General features: G+C 39.7%; 1 protein-coding gene across 1 annotated transcript in view; it reads left to right on the top strand.

Annotated features, from left to right (window-relative positions):
* LOC115220352 (transportin-3) overlaps positions 1–24649 on the top strand; it is a 64884-nt gene that overhangs the window by 25006 nt on the left and 15229 nt on the right. The window contains exons 2-16 of the mRNA XM_029790460.2: positions 1008–1097; positions 2539–2580; positions 4011–4082; positions 4831–4904; positions 8122–8185; positions 10321–10413; positions 12361–12504; positions 13836–13910; positions 15742–15842; positions 17984–18059; positions 18660–18722; positions 18876–19022; positions 20079–20186; positions 21475–21572; positions 23792–23928. Of these exons, the coding sequence (XP_029646320.1) occupies positions 1008–1097; positions 2539–2580; positions 4011–4082; positions 4831–4904; positions 8122–8185; positions 10321–10413; positions 12361–12504; positions 13836–13910; positions 15742–15842; positions 17984–18059; positions 18660–18722; positions 18876–19022; positions 20079–20186; positions 21475–21572; positions 23792–23928 (1384 nt within the window). The remainder of the gene's footprint in view (positions 1–1007; positions 1098–2538; positions 2581–4010; positions 4083–4830; positions 4905–8121; positions 8186–10320; positions 10414–12360; positions 12505–13835; positions 13911–15741; positions 15843–17983; positions 18060–18659; positions 18723–18875; positions 19023–20078; positions 20187–21474; positions 21573–23791; positions 23929–24649) is intronic.

Here is a 24649-nt window from a genome sequence, read left to right as displayed (position 1 = left end):
TTCCCTTCACCCTTCCCCACATCCTGCACCAATAGTGATTCTATCTTCGCTACCTCACAACTATAAATCTGTTCTTTTCATCATACTTTTTTATACCCCCTCTATGCCTAGAATTATCCCAAACTTTCTCCTAGAGGTAATATTTGTCCCCACTTAAATGTGGATGTACTGTTAGAACAAACTATACTGTGGTAGATACTATGGAAATTGTATGGTATCTAGTCTTGAAAATTTCAAGACAGCCTCACTTGTGTTGGTGCCACATAAAAAAAAAAGGAAAAAAAAACTACCTGTTATTCTCTGTTAATTGGTTGGTGTTAGAAAGGACATCCAACTGGTAGGAATCATGTTAAAACAGACCTTGGAGTACAACGTTTCTCCGACTTGTCAGATCCTGTTGAACTGTCTAACCCATGCCATCATGGAGAGCAGATGTTAAAATGATGATAATGACTAATCAAATACAGTATATAGGGTCAATGCAAATCAGCTGGCCACATTTTTCACCTTGTAACCTGTTAAAGTTTGGGTTTAATGGCTTGACGTCAACTGTCGTCAACCGGGAGAATTCATCTACGAGGCAATTGCCCCAGCTCCCCTTCAGGGTTGGCGAAAGCGATGTGGTGGACAATGAAAAACCTGGCTGATGACAGTCAAGGCTGATCTGGAACCCAACCCAGGTTCCCATATCTATGGCGTTCGCTGCTGGAATAAGGAGTGGTTGGAGATCATGCGGTCGTTAGCCTCAAATCGCCAGGCCTGGTTGGCGTTTGTGAGAGATGCAGCTTTGAGGATGAATGAAGCCAGCTCAACCCACCCTGGGTGAATGCTGTCTCAAGTCAAGTCAATGGCTTTAACTCTGGTGTCTGTATCTTTGCTTGTAGATCCACTTGACCAGGAATAGCTTGGTGCTAAACAACAAATTCTTTGTGTTTTTGTAGTGGGGTGGGGAAGAGATGTAGTTTCATTATTCTTTAATTTTCTTTAATTTCTTTCCTTTCCTGTAGGTTTTCGCATGGCAAGTTGCGGACCAACTTCTGACTGTCAATCGAGATCTTGAATCCTGTTATTTTGCTGCTCAAACAATGAGGACAAAGGTTTGTGTTTTAAGACTTTCTATTGTACCAGTCAAATACTGGGGTCAGTTATTTTTTTACTATATTTCCCATCAAAAAGACATTTACGGATTGGTACCATTAATGGTAGATGAAATGATAGTTGAATTTATCATTCCTATCTACCGGGGGGTCAGTAGAATACCCACTATCCAAGAACTTGGGTCAACCATTCAATATAATTATATAAACCCAATGGTTCTTGATCTCATCCACACCATGATTTCAGTCCTGTAACTATATATATTGTGTCACTAAAAGGTGTTCGTAGTGACCAAGACCTTTGGAAGTATGCTGTGCGTGAGAAGACCTGGCAGGACAAGTGAGACCATAACCCGTGGCCTCTACCTGGGATGTAGCCAGTCCACTTATGCATACCTGTCCTTCTTGGGACACAAAACTCTGCTTGCGAAGACCTGTTGAGGCAAGTAAAATCGAAATCGATCAAAAATCGATGGAAATTGTAGTTGTGATACCAGTGCCAGTGGCACGTAAAAGAACCATCTGAACATGGCCATTGCCAGTGCCACCTCGACTGGCTTCTGTGCCGGTGGCACATAAAAAGCACCAACCGATTGTGGCCATTGCCAGCCTCTCATGGCACCTGTGCAGGTGGCACGTAAAAAGCACCCACTACACTCTTGGAGTGGTTGATGTTAGGAAGGGCATCCAGCTGAAACACTGCCAGATCAAGACTGGGGCCTGGTGCAGCCTCCTGGCTTCCCAGACCCTGGTCGAACCGTCCAACCCATGCTAGCATGGAAAGTGGACGTTAAACGATGATGATGATGGTGGTGATGATGATTGTACGGTAAATGGGAGAAGCCAGATCTGCCTGGCTTGAACATAAAGCAGGCAGAATATTAGGGCAGGATATGGCTGGTTTAAATGCTAAAGGGTTTAATATAACCTGTTGATTTGGTATTTTGGTTGGTTTTACACATTGATATGTTTCCTCTCAAAAGGATGGCTGAACAAATCTTAGATTTGACTCTGTAATATTGTTTGCCCTGGATATTAGGAAAAAGTAAAATATGCTCAGCCACACATACACAAATGCCTCTGTGGTCGAGAGACCCTTGGCGATTTGCTTTGCTTGAGCCAAACAAAATCGTAGTCTTGGCCAGTGCTGGTGACACGTAAAGAGCCCACATGCCGGTGAGAGGGGAAAGGCATCTGTGCTGGTGACACATATGGAGGCACCTGTGCCAGTGACACATAAAAGGCACCCACTACACTCTTGGAGTGGTTGGCATTAGGAAGGGCATCCAGTCGTAGAAACCAAGCCAAAATCAGACTGGAGCTTTGTACAGTTCTCCGGCTTACCAGTTCCAGTCGAGCCCTCTAACCCATGCTAGCAAGGAAAACGGATGCTAAATGAAATGACGATGTGTGTGAATAATGCCTATATTTTATTTTACAGATACAATGTTTCTTTCATGAATTACCAGCATCATCACACTCAGTAAGTACACCTTTTATTAGTAACCTCATCGCAATAAGTACCCGCTTTACTAGCTACCTTATTCATTTTTGTGTCCCCTTCTTGAATCCCTATATGTATTTCAGGACAACTGCTGGTGAACCAAGGCATAAATGTACACCATTTCAAGATCATATCTTTTATCTTATTTGTTGGTGTTAGGAAGGGCATCTGGCGTTAGGAAGGGCATCCAGCTGTAGAAACACTGCCAGATCAGACTGGAGCCTGGTGCAGCCTCCTGGCTTCCCAGACCCCGGTCGAAACATCCAACCCATGCTAGCATGGAAAACGGATGTTAAACGATGATGATGTTTCCGTCATTGCCTTGAGGAATTTTAGTTGAGCGAATTAACCCCAGTACTTATTATATTTTGTAAAAGATGGTATTCTGTCAGTCATTTTTGCCAAACTGCTAAGTTACAGGAACATAAACACACCAATACTGGTTGTCATGCAGTGGTGGGAGACAAACACACACACATATATGCATATATGATGGACTACTTTCAGCTTCTGTCTACCAAACCCACTCACTGGGCTTGGGTTGACCTGAAACTATGGTAGAAAGCACTTGCCCAAAGTGCCACACCCGAAACCCTGTGGTTGGGAGGCAGACTTCTCACCCCACAGCTAAGCCTGCACCTGTATTTCTCACAAATAAACGATTTTAGTTAATTTGTCCACATCAAGACTATAAATAGGTTTAATCTTTTAGCATTCAGCTCACTCTGTCAAAAGTATTTCTTATTTATTCACATTATTTTGAATTATCTTGTAGCTTTAAGGTTCCAATGATGTGATTCTTCTAATTCCTGACTGGGCTAAGGAATTGTCACCATTTTATGTCACTTGGTTAGAAATGGTGTATATCACTAAACAGCAACAACATTTGTTGTTGCTGTTTGTTTGTTTGTTGAGCGAAACGGTCTTCGTCCCAGAGCAGTGGGAGAAGTCCGAAACATGGTCCTTTGCTCTTCGTAAGACCCGCAGAAGAGAAAGCAAGTCAACCCCCGACACCGAGAGCATCGACGGATGGATGAATGCGCATCCAGGCTCAGCGGTTGTGTAGGAAGTCGGGGACAAGAAACAGGAAGAAAGAGTGAGAGAAAGTTGGAGCGAAAGAGTACAACAGGGGTTGCCACCACCCCCTGCCAGAGCCTCGTGGAGCTTTAGGTGTGTTGTTGCTGTTTAGTGATAGCTCCAAGTTATCTCTAATTCAGTAAACTCAAGCTACTCCAGCCCTAATCCTATTGTCTTCTTACATAGGCCCTCATAGCCAAATGTATTCCTTGTTTCATATGATGTTAGAGTGTGATGTGAATGAGTTTTTTTTTCCTTTTTTTTTTTTTGCTGCTATTTCTAGAAGGTTGAAGTGGCTTGTGTTTCAAGATTGATTTTCATTTCTATTTCAGTGTTTAAGAGATTCCTTATTAAACCATGCCAGTAAAATAAATCCAGAAACTGCGCCTGTGATAGTAACTCAGGTTGGTATATCTTCCTAACATTTAAATGATTGGTTTTACAACTTATTGTAATATCCTTAATCACCTTGGTTGTAATGTTCGTCTCTTTTTCTCAGTTTTACTTGCACGATTTCAATGCTTAACCCTAACCATTTTGAGGAACTGTCTCTCAGCAGCAGTATCTTACCCTTTACCCGATTGTGGCAGGATAATCTCGCTTCTTTATGAACTATGGTAGTGTGTTCTAAAATGTAATGCCCTGTATTCTATTGATTTAATTTAGATTGTTAATGACTGATTAGTGGACGTGTATGGCTTAGTGGTTAGGGTGTCGGACTCATGATCGTAAAATTGTGACTTCAATTCGTGAACCAGGAAATTTGTTACCTTTTTCTGACTACTGAGTACTCCTATCACTTCTGCCACTATCACACGACCCTCCTACCAATTATTATTCATACCTCTGTTGCTCACACTTCTTATTCTGTAAAGAGCTGGAGGAATGAGCAGAGACATGGAATTGTGAAGTCCCTTCAGTCATGATGAGGATACGGCTGTCCTTCTAGTGCTAGTGCCAGGTAAAAGACATCCATTACATCCTGTGAAGTTGAGAGTACCTAATTGTCTTGTTGAGGGCATGGTTTATCACTAAATGACCTACCTGTGTGAGCTGACTTGTTCAACCCATACCAGAATGGATAAGAGATATAAAATGACGAGAACTACACACACACAAATCTTAATTTAAAAACATTTTTTTTTTTTACAGTTATCCCTTGCAGTTGCTGATCTTGCATTACAAATGGGAACATGGAAGCGAGCGGTTGTGGATTTGATCGAGAGGTTGGTATATACTTTCCTATTATTGCTACTACTAGCAATGTCTTCTAGAATCACCTTCACAGTTCTGTGTAACCCACCTGCCTGATATATATATCTCTAGTTTCACTGCTATATACATACACGCTGTGTGTGTGTGTACAAATACACACAGGCATATGTATACAGACTCTTAAAAATACATGTGCACATTTATCCCCATTTATGGGTGGACTATCTATATATCTAGATACACACATATATACATCACCCCCACATACACATTTATTTTCAAACATATAACTCTGCTTGCGAAGACCTGTTGAGGCAAGTGAAATGGAAATCAATGGAAATTGCAGTTGTGATCCCTGTGCCAGTGGCACGTAGAAGAACCATCCGAACGTCGCCGTTGCCAGCGCCGCCTCGACTGGCCTCCGTGCCGGTGTCACGTAAAAAGTACCAGCCAATCATGGCCCCTGTGCTAGTGGCACATAAAAGCACCCACTACACTCACGGAGTGGTTGGCGTTAGGAAGGGCATCCAGCTGTAGAAACTCAGATCAGACTGGGTCTGGAGCAGCCTCCTGGCTTCCCAGACCCCGGTCGAACCATCCAACCCGTGCTAGCATGGAAAGCGGACGTTAAACGATGATGATGATGATGTATACTTATACATGTGTCTATACATCTAACTATATTCAACAACACAGATATGTACATCCATAGCATAGAACATCCATGTAAATAAGGATATATTAGCACACATGCATACTCACACATATCCACACATACACATAAACAATTACACCTATGTTTGTGTTTACACACACACAGCAGGCATTAAACCTTTAGCATTCCAATTTGTCGAATATTCTGCTTATTAATCCACATTGTTTTGAATTAAACATTCGTTATCTCTTAGCTTTAAGATTTTGATGATGTAATTGTGTATGTTAGAATAATATTGTAGAGGTACAGGTAAGAGGCTAGGGCTGAACATAAAGCAGGTAGAATATTTTGGCCAGGTGTGGCTGGTTTAAATGCTATGTTCCTTTTGCAATTCTACTCTCTGCTCCATCTTAATTAGCCCTTTGATTCAGTACCATCAAGGCCTCTCTTGTAACTATTCCTAGGGGATTCTTAACAGACTTGATTTATTATCACATCTTACATTCGTTGGACCACATTATATGTGTGTGTGTAATATAAATTAGAAATGGAAGCAAAATAATAAAATTTTAATAATTAAATGTTGCGGAAATGTACTTGCATAGCAGGTGACTTGATCTGAGATCGTGTGCTGAAACAAAAACAATTGCAGTGTGAAAGGTGTTTATAAGCTATTTAAAAACATACAAAAACCATTATATTCACTTCAACATTTAAATTTAATTTGTTATAATATTTTTGTTGCTTTGAAACTGTGATCTGTTCACTGATGGAATTTTGTTAGTGAACAGATCACACTTTCAAAGCGACGAAAATATTTTGACAAATTAAATTTAAATGTTGAAGTGAATATAACGGTTTTTGTATGTTTTTAAATGGCTTATAAACATTGCAATTATTTAATAATTAAATAATTTAATCATTAAATGATAAATTCAATTCAATTTTACTATTTCTAAAGAAACAAATGACAACTCTAGTTACAGCTGTTTTCACATCATTAAACAACAGATTTTTTCCAAAAATTAAAAATATTGTTTTAAATCCAATGAGGTTTCATCAGACGGACATATCTTTATTTTTTTGCAAAATATTGTATTTGTCTCTGTTCAAATACGTTACTGGCCACTGAGTTACTTCCCTTAGCTGACTGTTGTTTAATTTATGCAAATAATCTAGACCATAAAGTATGTTCTACTATTTTTTGTATAAGCCTGAGTCTCTTGGCTACTGAAAGTAATATCAGACAATTGTCATGCAGATGATAACTATAGAACCAGAAACACGCGTCCACAACTGTCCTCATATCTCTAGACAAGAAGCCTGTCTTTTTCTTTATGTCAACTTTGAGGAATTCTTGAATCCCTAGATTATCTCCCTTCTCAAGTGGAACCGGTCTTAATTGGTAATTATGATACATCCACTAGAGCCAGGGATAGTTTTAATGAATAAATAATGTATTTGTTGTGGTTTCTCTGTTGTTCACAAGACCATACATTTATCCATGTCTTTCCCCTGCAAATATTACAGGCCAACAAATCAGTCATCATTCTTAAAATTCTGACTTAATTTAATGACAGTAAATTATAGCAGGTGTCTATTGACTGGAGAGTGTCATAACCCTAAGCAGAGGCACAAGGCAGTGCCAGTGACAGGTAATAAACTGGTGACTTCTTGGTTGTTTCATTGGTAACCCATTGATTTTTTTTTCTGAATGTTTTGGGTTTTTTTCTTTACTCCAAGACTTTCTTCTGTCTTTTAGTTATTTCTATTTTATTTGTCAGAAGTTCAAATCAAAGCCAATACGATGTACTTTTTTTTTTTATGTAATGTCAAATTTGGTTCATCTAAAGACACAGTGTGTGTCTTTGAGATAATGATGTTTGATGAATGGCCACATAATGATAATAATAATAATAATAATAAAGTAAGTAAGGCAGCAAGCTGGCAGAATCATTAGCATGCTTAGCAGCATTTTGTCCATTTTTATGTTCTGAGTTCAAATTCTACTGAGGTTGACTTTACCTTTCATCCATTCGGGGTCGATAGAATAAGTACCAGCTGAGCACTGGGGTCGATGTAATTGACTTACACCCTCCCCTCAAAATGTGCCAAAACTTGAAACCATTAATAATATTAAGTTCAAATCGGAGCAATATGTAATGTTTAAAACTTCTTCAGCATTAAAGGGCCTTCAGAGAAAAAATTGTGTTAGTTATATCTATATCAGGAGTGCAGGCGTAACTGTGTGGTGAAAGACCTCTCAAAGACAATGAAGGAACCATATGTGATCCTACTGAAATCTTGTAAGTGAAATTATGAACAAGCTATCTGTAGATGGTTATTGAATGGAGTGTACCTGGGTCTGTTGACCAGTTTAGCAGCACCAACTGGCCCTTAGGTACTTTTACTTTGTCTTAACTTTTAGACTAGGTCTCTCATCTGAGGATCTTTTTGCTACCAGTGTCAGAGGCCCTGTAATAAACAGTTTTAAATGTTGTTTTTCATTAAGCTATAAAAAAACAAACAAAACTAATTTTCTAAATTGAGTGATTGATATTTTTGTTGTTCAGATATGGACAGAATGCACAACAGCTTCCATTTCTACTGGAAGTGCTGACAGTATTACCTGAAGAGGTAAGGTTTTCTTTATTCTTTATTTTACTTTATCACTGAATACTGTATGACATTTGTTTAAACTTAGCATTGATGTTGGTAGGTTAGTGTTAATAATTATAATAATAATAATGGAGTGGTTGGCGTTAGGAAGGGCATCCAACTGTAGAAACTCTGCCAGATCAAGATTGAAGCCTAGTGCAGCCATCTGGTTCGCCAGTCCTCAGTCATTCGTCCAACCCATGCTAGCATGGAAAGCAGATGTTAAACGATGATGATGATGAATAATAAGAATTCCCTTTCTGAAGTGGACAAAGGTCAAGCTGCAGAACTTGGATGGACAAACTAGAAATCTGTTTGCAATGCACAAAACATACCACCATAAAGTGATACTGACAAGTCTCCCCACCTCCCACCACAGGAAGGAGGCAGAGGATTACTAAATACAGAAGACACTTAGTACTATGATAGATATTTGGGTTGAAAAATTATGTTGTACAGAGTAAAGAAAGGGTACTATTGGTTGCTGGAGATGCCCCCCCACCCCCCACCAAAAAAAAACTACTGCAATTGTTGGGAGAATACAAGAAGAGAAGAAAGAACAACACATCAATGAAAAGAACATTGGCTGATGGATGAAAATCTGAAATGAGAGACTGAGACTGAAGCACTAATTATAGCTGCTCAGGAAATTACCATTAGGACAAATCAGATGTAGGCAAAGATCAACAAAACTCAGTCAGACAGCAAAAGTAGAGTCTGTAGGAAAGGAGATGAAAGTATCAAACATCTCTTGAGTGAATGTAGTAAGCTAGCATAAAAAGAGTATAAGCACAGGCATGACTGTGTAGGTATAAGAGTGCATGGGGATGTTAGCTGAGTGTGTAGCTTCCAAATAACAGGAAAATGATATGAATACTAATCTGAAGTTGTGACAGAGAATGAAAATTACAGAATCTTAAGGGGCTTCCCCGTAAAGACTGACCATACTATTAATTTAAGACAATCATATGTGATTATAGAAGACGAAATAAACAAACAGTGTAAGGTCACAGTCTTTGGAATTCCCTCTGTTGACAGAAATTGTTACCAAAGAAATTGAAAAAAACTGAGAAATATTAGAACCTAGCTGGATAGTGAAGATTGTGGAAGACTAAGGCAACAATTATTCCTGTGGTAATTGGTGCATTTGGTGCAACACCATAACTTTTACAGAAGAGATTGAAAGACTTGTATTGCTGACCTGCAGAAAAGTACCATTCCGTACTCTGCAAGAATCCTTAGTGAGGTCTTTGAGATTTGGGACTTGTTGCCACCGAACCTCAAGATAACATTCCTGCTAATTAAATAAACATGTTCAAGCTGCTGCTGCTTCTTTTTGATGATGATGATGATGATGAAGCAGTGGTAGTAGTAGTAGTAGTATATGGGCCTAAAGCAATAGAGAAGACCCTTGTACATAGTTCTGTACTGTGGGGCTGAACCTTAAAGTACAGGGTTACAAACACAGTAAAATCATAAACGCTGCTAAATGTATTTAGTACTCTATGTATATGTTTATGTGGAGGCGCAATGGCCCAGTGGTTAGGGCAGCGGACTCGCGTTTTCGATTTCCAGACCGGGCGTTGTGAGTGTTTATTGAGCGAAAACACCTAAAACTCCACGAACCTCTGGCAGGGGCTGGTGGCGATCCCTGCTGTACTCATTCGCCGCAATTTTCTCTCACTCTTCTGTTGGCCTGCTTGCTTAGCCAGCGGGGTGGCGTCATTTGAAGGCTAAAACAATGCAAAGTGCATTGTGAGCAGCGATGTGTAGCAACATCTGATAGCCTGGTCAGTCACGGTGATATATGTTTATAGACACTCTTGGCTTCCCTCTTTCTAATCTCATTCATTAGGCTTTGAGACTTTGTTCCTATGTTTTTTGGGTGATAGACATAACCTGTTTTGCCCAAAATGCTGTGGAGTGGAATCAAACCCAAAAACGTGGGGTCGGGAAACAAACTTCTTAACCATACAGCCACTCCTGTAAATTATTATATTTCTTTACCATGTCGTAGTGATGTTTAACTAGTGTTAATATTTGGTGTAATTAAATTATTATTACTATTCTATTATACTGACATTTCCATTTCCTTTGATTCTTTCCTTCTGTAGATCGGTAGTAAAGCTCTACGTCTTGGTGCCAACAGACGGATGGAAGTCTCTTACGATCTGCTCAAAACCTCACCCGTTGTTGTACAACTTCTAGTAAGTATCTAATCATTCATAATTACAGTTTTATTCTCTTGTTTTTGTCATAAATTAATATCGTCCAGTAGAGCTAGCCTATGATTAAATGTATTACAGCCATAGCCACTAATCTATTTTTGTCAGACATAGTCTACCTTGGATTACATCATGTACTGTATGCAATTGTTTAGACAGTAAGATGTAATTTGAGAGAGAGAGATTTCACTCTCTGTAGCAAGTAAAGTAAACATTTGATCCTTGAATGTCTAAATGGTGTCCTCATCTGTTGAAATATTGAGGTCTGCTGTTTGGTCTGAGGGTGACTCTATTCAGCCAGCTTCAGGATCACCTTTCAGTAGCACACACTTAAAGGTTATCTTGTGTAGTTGCTGCCTTGTTAGTTCATGCTGTGCATCAATTAATTAATACGTTATATGATGTGTAAATATAACGTGAAGGCGCATGGCTCAGTGGTTAGAGCGTCAAGCTTATGATTGTGAGGTTGTGAGCTCGAATACCGGACTGTGTGTTGTGTTCTTAAGCAAAACACTTTATTTCACGTTGCTCCAGTTCACTCAGCTGTAGAAATGAGTTGCCAAGCTGTATCGGCCCCTTTGCCTTTCCCTTGGATAACACTAGTGGCGTGGAGAGGGGAGAGCGGTATGCACGGGCGACTGCTGGTCTTCCATTAACAACCTTGCCTGGACTTGTGCCTGGGAGGGTAACTTTCTGGGTGCAATCCCATGGTCTGTGTGTGACCGAAGGGGGTCTCAGATGTATAAATGTGGAAAATGTTGGCTTGTCGAGCCCAGTGCGTAACTGGTACTTTATTTATCGACCCCGAAAGGATGAAAGGCAAAGTCGACCTCGGTGAAATTTGAACTCAGAACGTATCGGCAGACGAAATACTGCTATGCATTTCGCCCGGCGTGCTAACGGTTCTGCCAGCTGGCCGCCCTATTCTCAAGATATAACGTCACCATCACTGCAGTACTGATTCACAGCCAAGTGTTTTTTTCATGTTGAGGAACAAATGATAGTTAAATAGGACTAACTCAGGAGAATGGTGGGGGTGATCAACCAGTTCAAAGACACAGCCTTGCACAGTAGCCATTGAAATGAGGTTTTTGTGTGCTGGAGAGCATTGTCCTCATGAAACAAGATGCTTTTCATCAGTTTTGCCTGGTGTTTGATCCTGATGGCCTTTTGTAACTGCTCCAACAAGTTTGCCTTATCACTCTCCATTGATGGTGAAGATAACCAATAAATACAATAGCTTTTGTATCCCAAAAAAACTATGGTCATCACCTTCCCTGCAGATAAAACTACTTTGGCCCTCTTTGGGGCAAGTGAAGAGTGGGTATTTCCACTGCATGGATTTTCTATTTGTCTCTGGCTCAGTGATGAAGCCAACACTCTCCCTGGGTGAGGAAATGTTCAAGGAAACCAGCTGGATCTGTCTCAAATAATGCCAGATTATCCTGTGATGTGATCAGCCCTGTGCACTTTTGATCAGATGTCAGAAGACATGCTACCCACGAAGCAGAAGCCTTTGTCATGTCACATTCATTGTGCAGGATATTCTCAACTCTCTCATGGGATATGTTAATAGGCTATAAATCGCTTGTAGTGAATACAGTCAGTGTTTTCCATTTTGGTGTCAGTTGCCGGACATCCAGGTCCTAGGTCATCTTCAAATCTCTCCCTTTCCCTTCTAAATTCAGCTGCTCACTTTTGCACTGTTGATAAAGCTGGAGCGTCATCCCCTAATGTAGCAAGCATGTCAGCATGATTGTCCTTAGGGGCTAAATCCTTTTTCTGCAGTGACTTGATTACATCATGTCAAATTTTGAAGTTGGTGTAAAATGATGATGCTGTATTCATCATATTCATATATATTCTTGTTCTGTATTTGTTGATGGCAAATTTTTTTCTCTTTGTCTTTTATCTTCTTCTTCTTTCCAGACAGCATGTATAAAAAATAACCAGTATGAGACCCGACTTCAAATGAAGATTTTCCGTTGTCTTGGGAGTTGGTTCAATATAAATGCAGTTTCACAGGAGGAAATTGTCAACTCAGCAGTTTTGCACACAGCATTTCATGTATTGGTAAGTATCTTAGATGTATAGCTCTTCCATCAAGAGCATCTCTCTATATATAAACGGCAACATGTCTGTCTGTCTGTGTGTGTATGTCCTTTATACAAATCCATAATTTTTCAGTTAGAGGGCCTTCACTTTCTATGTTCATTCAAAACCATCCAAGGGTGGTCGTGCACATCCTTACATTTCCCCAGTCACCCTGCAAAGCCATTAAAAAATCTGTAGAAGTGACTTTTTTGTGAATTTTCTATCCAAAACACAATCAAAATGCCCGAAACTTGATACGCCAGTTGAATGCCAGCTAGCTGTATGTGATTGGTTGGAGATTTGGACAGTACTCGCATGCAGCTGTATATGCATGCACTAGCACTATGACTCGGCGTTGCTGGGTCATAGTGCTAGTTAAATATATTTGGTATGAATAGCTTTCCTGGAGGTTTTTGCCATCCCTGATGAGTGGTTGACATGCCCAAACCACCTGAGTTTGCATTATTTACTGTGGTAAGAAGTTCCTCAAAGGCCCCTGTTGCCTGCCTTATTCTTCTTTTCACTTCCTCATTTGTGACTTGATCTCTCTATGATATTCTCAAAAGTCTCCTGAAACATTTCATCTCTGAAGCCTGGATCCTTCTTTCGATGTCTGCTGCCAGTGTCCATGTCTCTCAGGTGTGCAGGAATATTGAGATCATTAGTGATCTCATTAGTTTAATATATAGTTTAATAGTTTAATTCATTAGTTTAATTAGTTTAATATATAGTTGAGTGAGTGTATATGTGTTTTTTGAAGTGTCTGTTTATATATGTGCGTATGTGTAAATGCACGTGTGTTTGTAATTCTATTTTCTATGTATCTTTCTAAATAAACATATACACTCACTCAACTATATATTTTACACAAACATTCACATTCCTCCCTTTTACACGCACACACACACATACTCACACAGAGTTGAAATGCTGTTTGATTTTTGTTTCACCATTGACTTTTCACAATCCTACTTCCATCGGTGGATCACCCCTTCCTTTCTCATTCATATGTTGTGACGGAGAAATACACAAGGGTTGAGGTGCTGTTTTTTTATTTATTTTATTTATTTATCTAGTTTCAGCTCACGAGCTGTGGCCATGCTGGGGCACCGCCATTTAATTTTTGATCTTTTTCACCTTTTTGTTCCCTTTTTTCTATGTAAAATCCTACAATTAGCTGTCCTTTTCGATGGCATGGGCTCAGCTAGTAATAAAAAGTAATGATAATAAGCCAAGCCTTGTAATGCCTAACATTATTTACGTTTCTGTATACTGGTTGTTTTAATGTGTGAATTTATATTGTTTTGCAGTCGGTCAAGGATTGTCCTTCCAATCTCCACGAAGCTGCGGCTGATTGTATCTGTTCAGCATTGTGTAGCGTAGAGGTAAGATTTATTTACATATCTGCTAAAGGGTTAAACATGGGTGCACACTTCATGGCAACCAAACCAAACAACACTTCCTTGCTTGACAACACTTTTCTACTTCACAGTTCAATGGCTAACAATAGGAAGGGCATCCTATTGTAAAACTAATAAATGGGTTAACACTGTTGCGTACATAAAATGAATTTGGAAAAGAAATTTATTTTCAGTGGTTTTGGAAACAAAAGTGAAACAATAGATTTCGTTTGTCATCTTTGTGATATTCTATATGTATTGAGTGAACCTTTAGGTTATGTTTAATGGTTTTTGTGAGATGAGATTATGATCGTTACCAGCATCGCCTTACTGGCACCTGTGCCGGTAGCATGTGTAAAAGATTCGAGCAAGGTCGTTGCCAGTACCGCCTGACTGGCCCCGTACTGGTGGCACGTAAAAGCACACACTACACTCTTTGAGTGGTTGGCGTTAGGAAGGGCATCCAGGTGTAGAAACTCTGCCAGATCAAGATTGGAGGCTGGTGCAGCCATCTGGTTTGCCAGCCCTCAGTCATATGCCCAACCCATGCTAGCATGGAAAGCGGATGCTAAACGATGATGATGATGAGAGTTAGGATGCCCCCTTGCAAGAGATAGACTGGTCCGAGTAAAGTATAAATAATAACGATCCAAGTGAGTTCGGAGTCGAGTGAAGTTCGTGTCAGTTCGCAGTTAAGTGGGAGGGTGTTGGTTGGTCGGTTAGTTCACAAAGAATATTGATTGTTGGTTCATAAAGAGATTTGTTAGCTCGTTACATTGTTTTTTACTGTTGTCTGGTTATCCTATTTATTGTACGTAACCAATTACATTAGATCTGGTGACGAGGGTTTCAAAGCTCACGTAGGTTATTTAACAAGTTGTTTGTTATACAACTTGTTAAATAATGGAAGACCTTATTAGCTTCCATTGCACAGTTGCAAAAGCACCAAGAAGAGTTGCAGAAGCAACTATTACGGCAACAGCTACAACAATTACTGGGGCCATATTCAAAGAAGTCCAAAAATAAGGTAAATTCATCTTCACCAGACAGTGTTTCGAGCTCGCTTAATGAATTTAGTTATTAACCCAGAGGAGAGTATAATTTTTGCATCGTACTACAGAAGGTACAAGGAGATTTTTAAGCAAGATTGCAAATCATGGTCAGATGAACAAAAAGTGAGTTTTTAATTGTGAAAATTAGCTCTGTTAGAGTATGAATGTTATTGTAATTTCATGTTGCCTCAAAAACCCAGTGAAATTTGTTTTAAAGTAACGATAGAACTACTGTCTAACATATTTGGTGATAAAAAAACTTCTATTCAACACTCAAATGGAGTGTTGGAAGTTGTGAAATTTCGAAAAACTTGTTTAGTGAGGGGTGAAACTTTTTTTTTTTTTGTGTGTGTGTGTGTATATATATATATATATATATATATATATATATATATTTTATATTCCCCTCCCCTTACCAAAAGCTGAACAGTCATCTCCCTTGCCCACAACAATAATAACCAATTACCTCCCCCTATTTTTGTACTTGTAAATATCACACACAACATGGACAAACATTTCTTCTTAAGAAAATGCATATTCAAATAAGTAAACCATAATATCATGAATAGGGAAAGCGAAACCGGTCGATATATTAAAAATTATATTAAAACTATGTAATGTGTGTGTGCTTATCTTTTTTAATTTCTTATATATATATATATATATAATATATATATATATATATATATATATATATATATATTTACACACTTAGATATTTCTTAACTTTTCCTTTTCTTTAACAACATTCATTAATTTTCCAGGAATTGGGAAAAAATCTGGATTTAGCAAAAGCTCTGTTCCAAGGTGTTTTAACTTTGCAAGAAGCCTACCACATATCGGTGGCACAGGAGGACGCTGACAAGTATGTTAGAATTTTGGTTATATTTTTGTTGTTGTTAATACCATTAGTTACATATAACTAAGCTTCTGTTTTCGTCTTGGATCAGCTGTATCTTAGGAAATAAGAAATTTGAGGGCTGTGGTTCATGGACGGTGGTCTTGCAGGAATTGGGGTGGTGGGTAAAAGCTGCCCTGTTTGTTGGGGTGGGGAGTGATTTTTCTGCCAGTGTTGTAGGCTTTGTCCTTTGCTTGGATTGTTACAGCACAGCTACAACTGAATCTCTTGGAGAGTTGTGGATTTTGGTTGCCTGTGACATATGAGCCACAGTACATCGGCTTGATGCCAAGATGGCAGCCCCATCGTCCGACTGCTCTGCAGAGGACCAGTAACTTTCCCAGAAGAAACCTCAACTTGTTATGTTACTGACTAGAAGAAACTAGACTGACCGACATCAGAATGGACCCGTGCATGCGCCTGAAAAGGATGCAGAGGGGCTGGCATGGGATCGCTAGCGATGGAGAGCACTGATGGACTTGGTCAGCTATACCCATGATGACATCTCTGGGACCGCTTAGCTGGGATGACCCCAGCTCCATCAAGCAAGAGCATGAAGTGAAGTGATGCAAAGTGGTATATGGAGGAACATACTTATGAGGGGCTGCCCCTGAGGGGTCAGTGATGATGCTATTTGCCACCAGAGATAATTAGTATTGTCTAACTTGAAGTACTATGAGGTCTGGGGAGTGAAAGGGCCATTATGTAGCATGAGGATGTCTGGTGGTGGTGGGAGGTGTCATCATGATGAAGTGGTCACATGACCCACTAAATGTAAGGGTGGTCTAGGAAGGGTTGAAGTTAGAAGTAAGCAAGAGAGAAAGGGGATCAGGGTTGCATGTTGAGGATGAAACTTGTTGTGAAGTCAAAATAATACCTTGTCAGGAGGAGCATCGTCTGAATGTCTGTGACAGCAGTCTTTACTGATGCCACATATTAAAATAGTGGTATGTTGTGTTTACCATTCAAAGGTGTGACATGGGACTTGACTGCATGTAAAATAGAACTGCATTAAACTACTGCTAAACCGAGGTCACATAAACATGTTCATGTATGGTACATGTAGTTTTGTAGTCAGTCCCACTTTATGGCCCTTTCAGTAAGTTTTTCTCTTCCACACCTTGGATTAACAATGCTAGTTCCCATGAGTGAAATTTGTTGGGGAATTTTGTGTGTATGTTTCTATTGATGCTGTATGGGGTAATGTGTTGCAAGTTCTCCTTGTTTTAGCTGCATGATTAGCCCAGAAGAGATTTTTTGTATTTATCTGCTTAACGTAACAGTCATGATTGTAAATTTGTAACTTTCACTATTACAATTAAATTATAAATTACATTGGTTATTTGTAAGCTTGTTCTCAGGTTTACATGTCTGCAGTGTGCTCTTAATAAGGAGATTTTTTATCTTACTGTTGTTTGTAATATATTCCTAGTATCAGCTTACAGTTTGGTGTTACGCATTTTGTGTCTCGTTTTATGAAATTTTTGATTATGGTTTCGTCTGATCTCCACTTGACATGCATTTGATTCAGATATTACACTCTATATGTGTAATATGTGTATTTTTAGTACAGATACTTATATGAATAAATGTTATCTATCTGTACCTTTTCTCTTTCTGTCTTTTTAACTATATAATTGCAGCGTGGAAGGTGTTTATAAGCCATTTAAGAAACACACAAAAACTGTTAGATTCACTTCAACATTTAAATTTAATTTGTCAAAATATTTTCGTCGCTTTGAGACCGCGACCTGTTCACTGACAAAACTCTGATGCAGCACGGAATCTTGTCAGTGAACAGGTTGTGGTCTCAAAGCGACGAAAATATTTTGACAAATTAAATTTAAATGTTGAAGTGAATCTAACGGTTTTGTGTGTTTCTTAAATGGCTCATAAACACCTTCCACGCTGCAATTGTTTTCGTTCCAGCACACGATCTCAGATCAAGTCACTCGCTATGCAAGTACATCTCCGTAAAAAACTATATAATTGTCCCCTTTCATTGTTATTCTGGTTTTAAGCAAGCATATTCCCAATATTTTCATTTTTACAAATGTTTTCTTAAGTAAATCAAAGAATTTCACAGAACTCTGCTTTCATTTTTCCAGAACAATCAATTATTGTAGAATTTTTGCAGAAATGGCTGAATCTTTTTTACCTGCTATAATTTCTAGTCCAAACCAGGTAAGTTAGATAAATTGCTGTTTCCTCTCAAGTTGTTTTTCATAAGCTCATTTTAATAATGGTCCTTAGTGGGTTGTCATCAATTGATAGTCTGTGATATTCCTCTTCCTCAAAGCTCTTGTCTCTTCTGTAAAATTTTTGAAACAAGAGTTGAACTGTTGGACTCTATGGTTGTTGACAGCCTCCTGGCTAAATGCTAGGTGGATATTGTGTTCTAGTTTGATCTTATATGATAAAATTTGTTTGAATTTGCTTGTAAACCATTAGCATAAAATGAGTGAAATCTTTGCTTTAAAATGATTAATTACATGAACCACAATTGGTTTGGCCCCAACCTAATGGTATTAATGGCAGTGGAGGGCTGGCAGAATTAGTAGAGTGTTGGGCAAAATGCCTTGCAATATTTGTTCTGGCTCTCTGTTCTGAGTTCAAATCTCACGCTTCATCTCTCTGGAGTCAATAAAATAAAATAAAACATCTGTCCAAGAACTATGGTTGATGGAGTCATCTGTTCTCCTTCCCTAAATTTAGGCCTTGTACCTATTTAAGAAACAATTATGATGATTATTGTTGTTTATTTATTTATTTCTACTTTTGCAGGGTCTTGGTGACTTTACATCCTTAGATCTGCTTTTAACGTGTGTAGGCCATCACTTATATGAAGTAAGTATAAAGCTTATTGGGAAAGTTTTTGTTAGAAATAATAATAATAATAATGATTCTAGAAAATTCTTTTATTTTGGGGTCTGAATGTTCAGTGGTGATTCATGGTTTGTGAAACATTTTCAAGAAAGTTTCATGTTTTATTTCTTGCAGGTTGCAGAAATCACTTTCAATTTTTGGTATCGTCTTTCGGAAGAACTCTACCACAAAAATGATTCCCAGATGAATGAAATATTCCGTCCCTATATTCAGAGATTGATTGTAGCTTTATGTCGGCATTGTCAACTTGAACCCGATCACGTAAGTCCAGCATCTGTTGGAATAGTTGTATTAAGAAATGCCAGGTTACAGAACACCATCATCATTGTCATCATTTAATGTCTGTTGCCTACGCTGGTATGGGTTGGATGGTTTGAACTGGGCTGGCACACTGGAAGGCTGTGCCAGACTCCAAACATTTTGTCTAAATTCTTGCTCAACTTTTGTTCTAAGGAAGATGTTTTGCACTTGTTAACTTTGTTTATATTATGAGATTTAAGATGAGGTATTTCTAGCTTTAAGATCATAACTTCAAATGTTGTAATATCTACATCATCATCATCATTTAATGTCCGCTTTCCATGCTAGCATGGGTTGGACGGTTTGATTGGGGACTGGTGAACCAGATGGCTGTATCAGGCTCCAATCTGATCTGGCAGAGTTTCTACAGCTGGATGCCCTTCCTAACGCCAACCACTCCGAGAGTGTAGTGGGTGCTTTTACGTGCCACCGGCACGGGGGCCAGTCAGGCGGCACTGGCAACGACCTCACTCGAATCTTTTTACACATGCCAACGGCACAGGTGCCAGTAAGGTGATGCTGGTAACGATCCCGCTCGAATGGTGCCTCCTACATTCCACCGGCACAGAAGCCAGTTAGCCGCTTTGGCAACGATCACGCTCGGATGGTGCTCTTAGCACCCTACTAGCACGGGACACAAGTGCCAGTAAGGTGAAGCTGGCAATGATGTTAAAAAAAAATCAAGGAAGGACATTTTGGATGAAGTGCTGGGGAAACAAAAAAGCAAAGTAGTCATTGGCTGGAACCCCCTTGAGAGTATACTAGGGGGATAAACGACGAGAAACTGGATCCAATGCTAAAATAAAAGTTGACTTCAATAACTGATGTTTTGTAGATTAGGTTGTTTTGTAAAAGTAAAATATCATTTAGTGGGATGGTCATGGCTGGAGCCTCCTTGTAAAAATAAAAGAACATTTGATTTTTAAAGCAAATTGAATTTCTATGTGTGAACCAAGGAAATGTCTAGTAAAACCCCCAATATTTTTGTTCTTTATTTTTTTCTTCTTTTTATTACAGGAAGGTGTCCCTGATGAGAGTTCAGATTTTGGAGAGTTTAGAACGAGAGTCTCTGAATTAACGAAGGATATTATATTTATTGTTGGACCATCAGTTTGTTTTACACAGGTAGTAACTAATTGAGAATTTTCTTTACACCAGTATTTTCCACCAATAAACACAGATGAACATTTATATATCTTAATTTCTTTAACACCAAACTAAGAGAACCTCTGTTGTTACTCATCTTGCTAGAAATAGCCATTAAACCTTCCAAATCACACCATATTGTCACAAAGATTGGATAATACATTTATATACAAGTTTAGCTGAGTCAGTCTCTTTTCTATTCACAATATCTACATCAGAAACTTTGCTGTGACTTTCCTATAAAACTCACATGAACCAATATGGAAGACTATTTGGTTATTCAGCCTGACATAAATAACAAATCCCTCTCAAATTGCACCTTATCATCATCATCGTCGTTTAACGTCCGCTTTCCATGCTAGCATGGGTTGGACAATTGTATGGCTGCACCAGGCTCCAATCTTGACCTGGCAGTGTTTCTACAACTGGATGCCCTTCCTAATGCCAACCACTCCATAAGTGTAGTGGGTGCCTTTTACATGCCACCGGCACGGGGGCCAGTCAGGTGGTACTGGCAATGACCTCGCTCGAATCTTTTTACATGTGCCACCGGCACAGGTGCCAGTAAGAAAAACAGGAGAACACATTGGATAATGTAGTCTAGAAAAAAAAAGATGGAATCATGACAGCCGGAAAGCCTTTTTGTATATGTGCCTTTGATTTGATATCACATGCTAATTGTAAACAAACATTTGTTTACAATTAATGCTTTCTCTTTGAAGGCCGAGAGAGAAACAATTAACAACAACAGCTTTCTACTGAAGTAACCAACTTTTAAAAAAAACGACAGCACAAAATTACATTTACGGAAATCTTACTAAAAGTCAGGAGGATTTGAATATGAACTCAAACACACTGAGTTAATGTGACATTTGTTAATATCGCAGTCCTGCCTCAGGTGGCAAGCTGGCAGAATTGTTAGCATGGCAGGCAAAATGCTTAGCAGCATTTCATGTCTTTATGTTCTGAGTTCAAATTCCGCTGAGGCTGACTTTGCCTTTCATCCTTTTGGGGTTGATAAAATAAGTACCAGTTGAGTACTGGGGTTGATCTAATTGATCTACCCCACTCCCTCGAAATTGCTGGCTTTGTGCCAAAACTTGGAAGCTGTATCACAGTCCTGTCCCTGGTTAGATGGTGTATACCATTCACAAGTGAAGTACTTCATAATAATACAAACATATTAACTTGCTTATCCAGTAACTGTGTTTTTTTTTTTGCATTGAACTTTTGTTATAAAATAAATTTCTAAATGTTTATTTTCTAGATGTTTACAACTCTGCAGTCACAATCCGTTAGCAGTTCCTGGGATATTGCTGAGGCAGGTCTGTTTCTGATGACTGCTGTTGCCAAAAATGTTTCTCCGTAAGTAACACCTCTAAATGGTCTCAGTTATACTAAGAAACTCAGTTGTATGTAGGTTTAACAGTGTAACTATTACTATGTAGTTAAGCATTTTGGTTAACAACTATATGGTCTCGGTTTCAATCCTACTGTGCAGCAACTTGGCCAGATGACTAAACCAATGGTTTGTGAAAGGAATTCGGTTAACAACACTTATGTCAAATCAATCAAAATCGATGACTGGCGTCCGTGCTAGCAGGGTGCAAAGAGCACCATACAAGTGTGATCTTTGATAGAGCTGCTAACCGGCTTCTGTGCAAGTGGCACTTAAAAGGCACCATTCGAGCGTGATACTTACTGGCACTTGTGCCTGTGTTAGTAGGGTGCCAAGAGCACCATCCGAGCGTGATCGTTGCCAGAGCAGCCAGCTGGCTTCCGTGCCAGTGGCACGTAAAAGGGCACCATTCGAGCGTGATTGTTACCAATGTCGCCTTACTGGCACCTGTGCTCGTGGCATGTGTAAAAGGATTCGAGCGAGGTCGTTGCCAGTACCACCTGACTGGCCCCCGTGCCGGTGGCACGTAAAAAGCAACCACTACACTCTCAGAGTGGTTGGCGTTAGGAAGGGCATCCAGCTGTAGAAACTCCGCCAAATCAAAATTGGAGCCTGGTGCAGCCATCTGGTTCGCCAGCCCTCAGTCAAAATCGTCCAACCCATGTTAGCATGGAAAGCGGATGTTAAACGATGATGATGAGGATGATGATGTGGAAGCTTGTCAGGTAGGTGGTAGATTTACTCCCTGTTTGATGCTACCATCTGGTCCTTGGGTACCTTTACCGGAATCTACTTTCACACAAACATTTGGGCCGGGTGTCTTCTCTGAAGACAGTTTTCTTCTTTCCCTCACATCAATCTCCTCTTACTGAAGCAGGCGCGCGCACACACAGTTTTAATGCTCACTCTCCTATACTTGCATGGATCAGACAGAATTTTCTGATGCAGATTTTCTATGACCAGAAGCCCTTCCTGTTGCCAACTCTCGTCTGTTTCCAAGCAAAGTAATACCCTCACAATCAGATGTTTCCACGGAGGATTGGAAACAAGTGACACTGCTTATATCATTATCATCATCGTTTAACATCCATTTTCCATGCTGGCATGGGTTAGACGGCTTGACTGGGTTCTGGGAAGCCAGGAGGCTGCACCAGGCTCCAATCTTGATCTGGCAGAGTTTCTACAACTGGGTGCCCTTCCTAACGCCAACGACTCTGAGAGTGTACTGGGTGAATTTTTATGATCCAGCGGCACAGGAGCCATTCAGGGTGAGAGGGCTGGCATCGACCATGTTTGGTTGGTGCTTTCTACATGCCACGGGAGCCAGTCGGGCAGCGCTGGCATCAGCAACATTTGGATGGTGCTTTTTACGTGCCACCGGCACAGGAGAAAGTCAGGGCAAGGGAGTTGGCATTGACTACGTTTGGATGGTACTTTTTGTGTGTCACCAGCACGAGAAGTTGGTCAGGCAGCACTGGCAACGACTCAGGCATTGTGTACCAATATTGATGTCAAGAGATGACATACACACGCACATGCATGCGCGCATTAAGCTTCTTTCAGTTTCGGTCTACCGATTCCACTCACAAGGCTTTGGCCAGCCTTGGGCTCTAGTAGAAGACACTTTCTTACTGAAGGTGCTGCTCATTGGGACTGAACCCAAAACCATGTTGTTGGAAGCAAACTTCTTAAGCACTCAACCATTTCTACATTTGTGCATTTATATTTTAATATGTCCATGTACACCTCGAAATAAGCAACAAGTTCTTTTACTGCGGCCATGCTGGGGCACCATCTTGAATTTTTAGTTGAATGAATCAACTCTAGTACTTATTTTTTTAAAGCCTGATACTTATTCTATCAGTTTCTTTTGCCAAGCTGCTAAGTTATAGGGATGTAAACACACCAACACCAGTTGTCAAGTGGTGGTGAGGGCCAAATATATACGCAAAGACACACACACATGTAGAAGACACTTGCCCAAGGTCCCGCAAAGTAGGTCTGAACCCAGAACCATGTGGTTGGGAAACAAACTTCTTACCACAACATTAGCACATGCCCTTTCTTACTGCCCCCCCTCTTCCTCATACACACACACACACACACACACACATTCACTCAAAAAGACACCCACACATGCTCTCACACAGTCAAACATGTAATAAATCTCTGTTGGAACTTTCAGAGATGAAAATGATGTCCCCCAGGTAATTGAAGCTATGTTGTCGTTACCAGCTGACTGCCACGTCGCGGTCAGGTATACCAGTATCCAGTTAATTGGAGAACTCTGTGAATGGATTGAGAAACATCCTCACCTTTTAGGTAAGTTTACACACCTTCATCTTTTCCATTAATTTTTTTATTTACTATTGCAATAGTGTTGGTGGTCCCAGAAGCTCAGCTTGATTCTGCCTTGCTTTGCCCTAATCTATATTTATTGATCAGTTGGTATTTCAGCTGTTATATTCATTTTCATTATGTATAGGATGTCTTTATTGTTTACAACTTATATATGGACTCTTCTTGTAAAGATTGCACTAAGAGAACTGACTGCTACACTTTTAGAAACCCTTTAGCATTTAAACCGGCCATATCCGGCCAAAATAGCTCTTCTGTTTTATGTTCAAACTGACCAGATCCAGGCTCTCACACCTACCCTACACCTTTACCTTTGTAGCAGCTGACTATGGTGCTGCTACACCAGTCATTTGGTATGACTCCTTCATCTATCACATGATTGACTATATGGGTGACTGGGCTCTAGCTGACACTGCCAGACATTTTAAGCATCTCTGTGGTGATTCCTGAGGGGTTGGGGCTTTCCCTGTCTTCATACCCTTAATTGCTTTATCTACCAAGATACTGTCCTTTCGGATAGCTGATCCCTCTGTTGGGTCGACATACGGCTGGCTCTCTTTCTCTCATTCATTTTCTTCATTTAGCAACCTTTCACAGTGGTATCTCCAAGTCTCTCTCTTTGCAGCCCCATTAAATGATAAGCATTACTAATTGGAAACAGTGTGAATAAATAAGCATTACATTT

This window comes from Octopus sinensis, linkage group LG16 (genome assembly GCF_006345805.1).
Source record: "Octopus sinensis linkage group LG16, ASM634580v1, whole genome shotgun sequence".
NCBI lineage: Eukaryota > Metazoa > Mollusca > Cephalopoda > Octopoda > Octopodidae > Octopus > Octopus sinensis.
The sequence above is the reverse complement of the archived record's forward strand: the minus strand, read 5'-3'. Positions and strand labels throughout refer to the sequence as shown.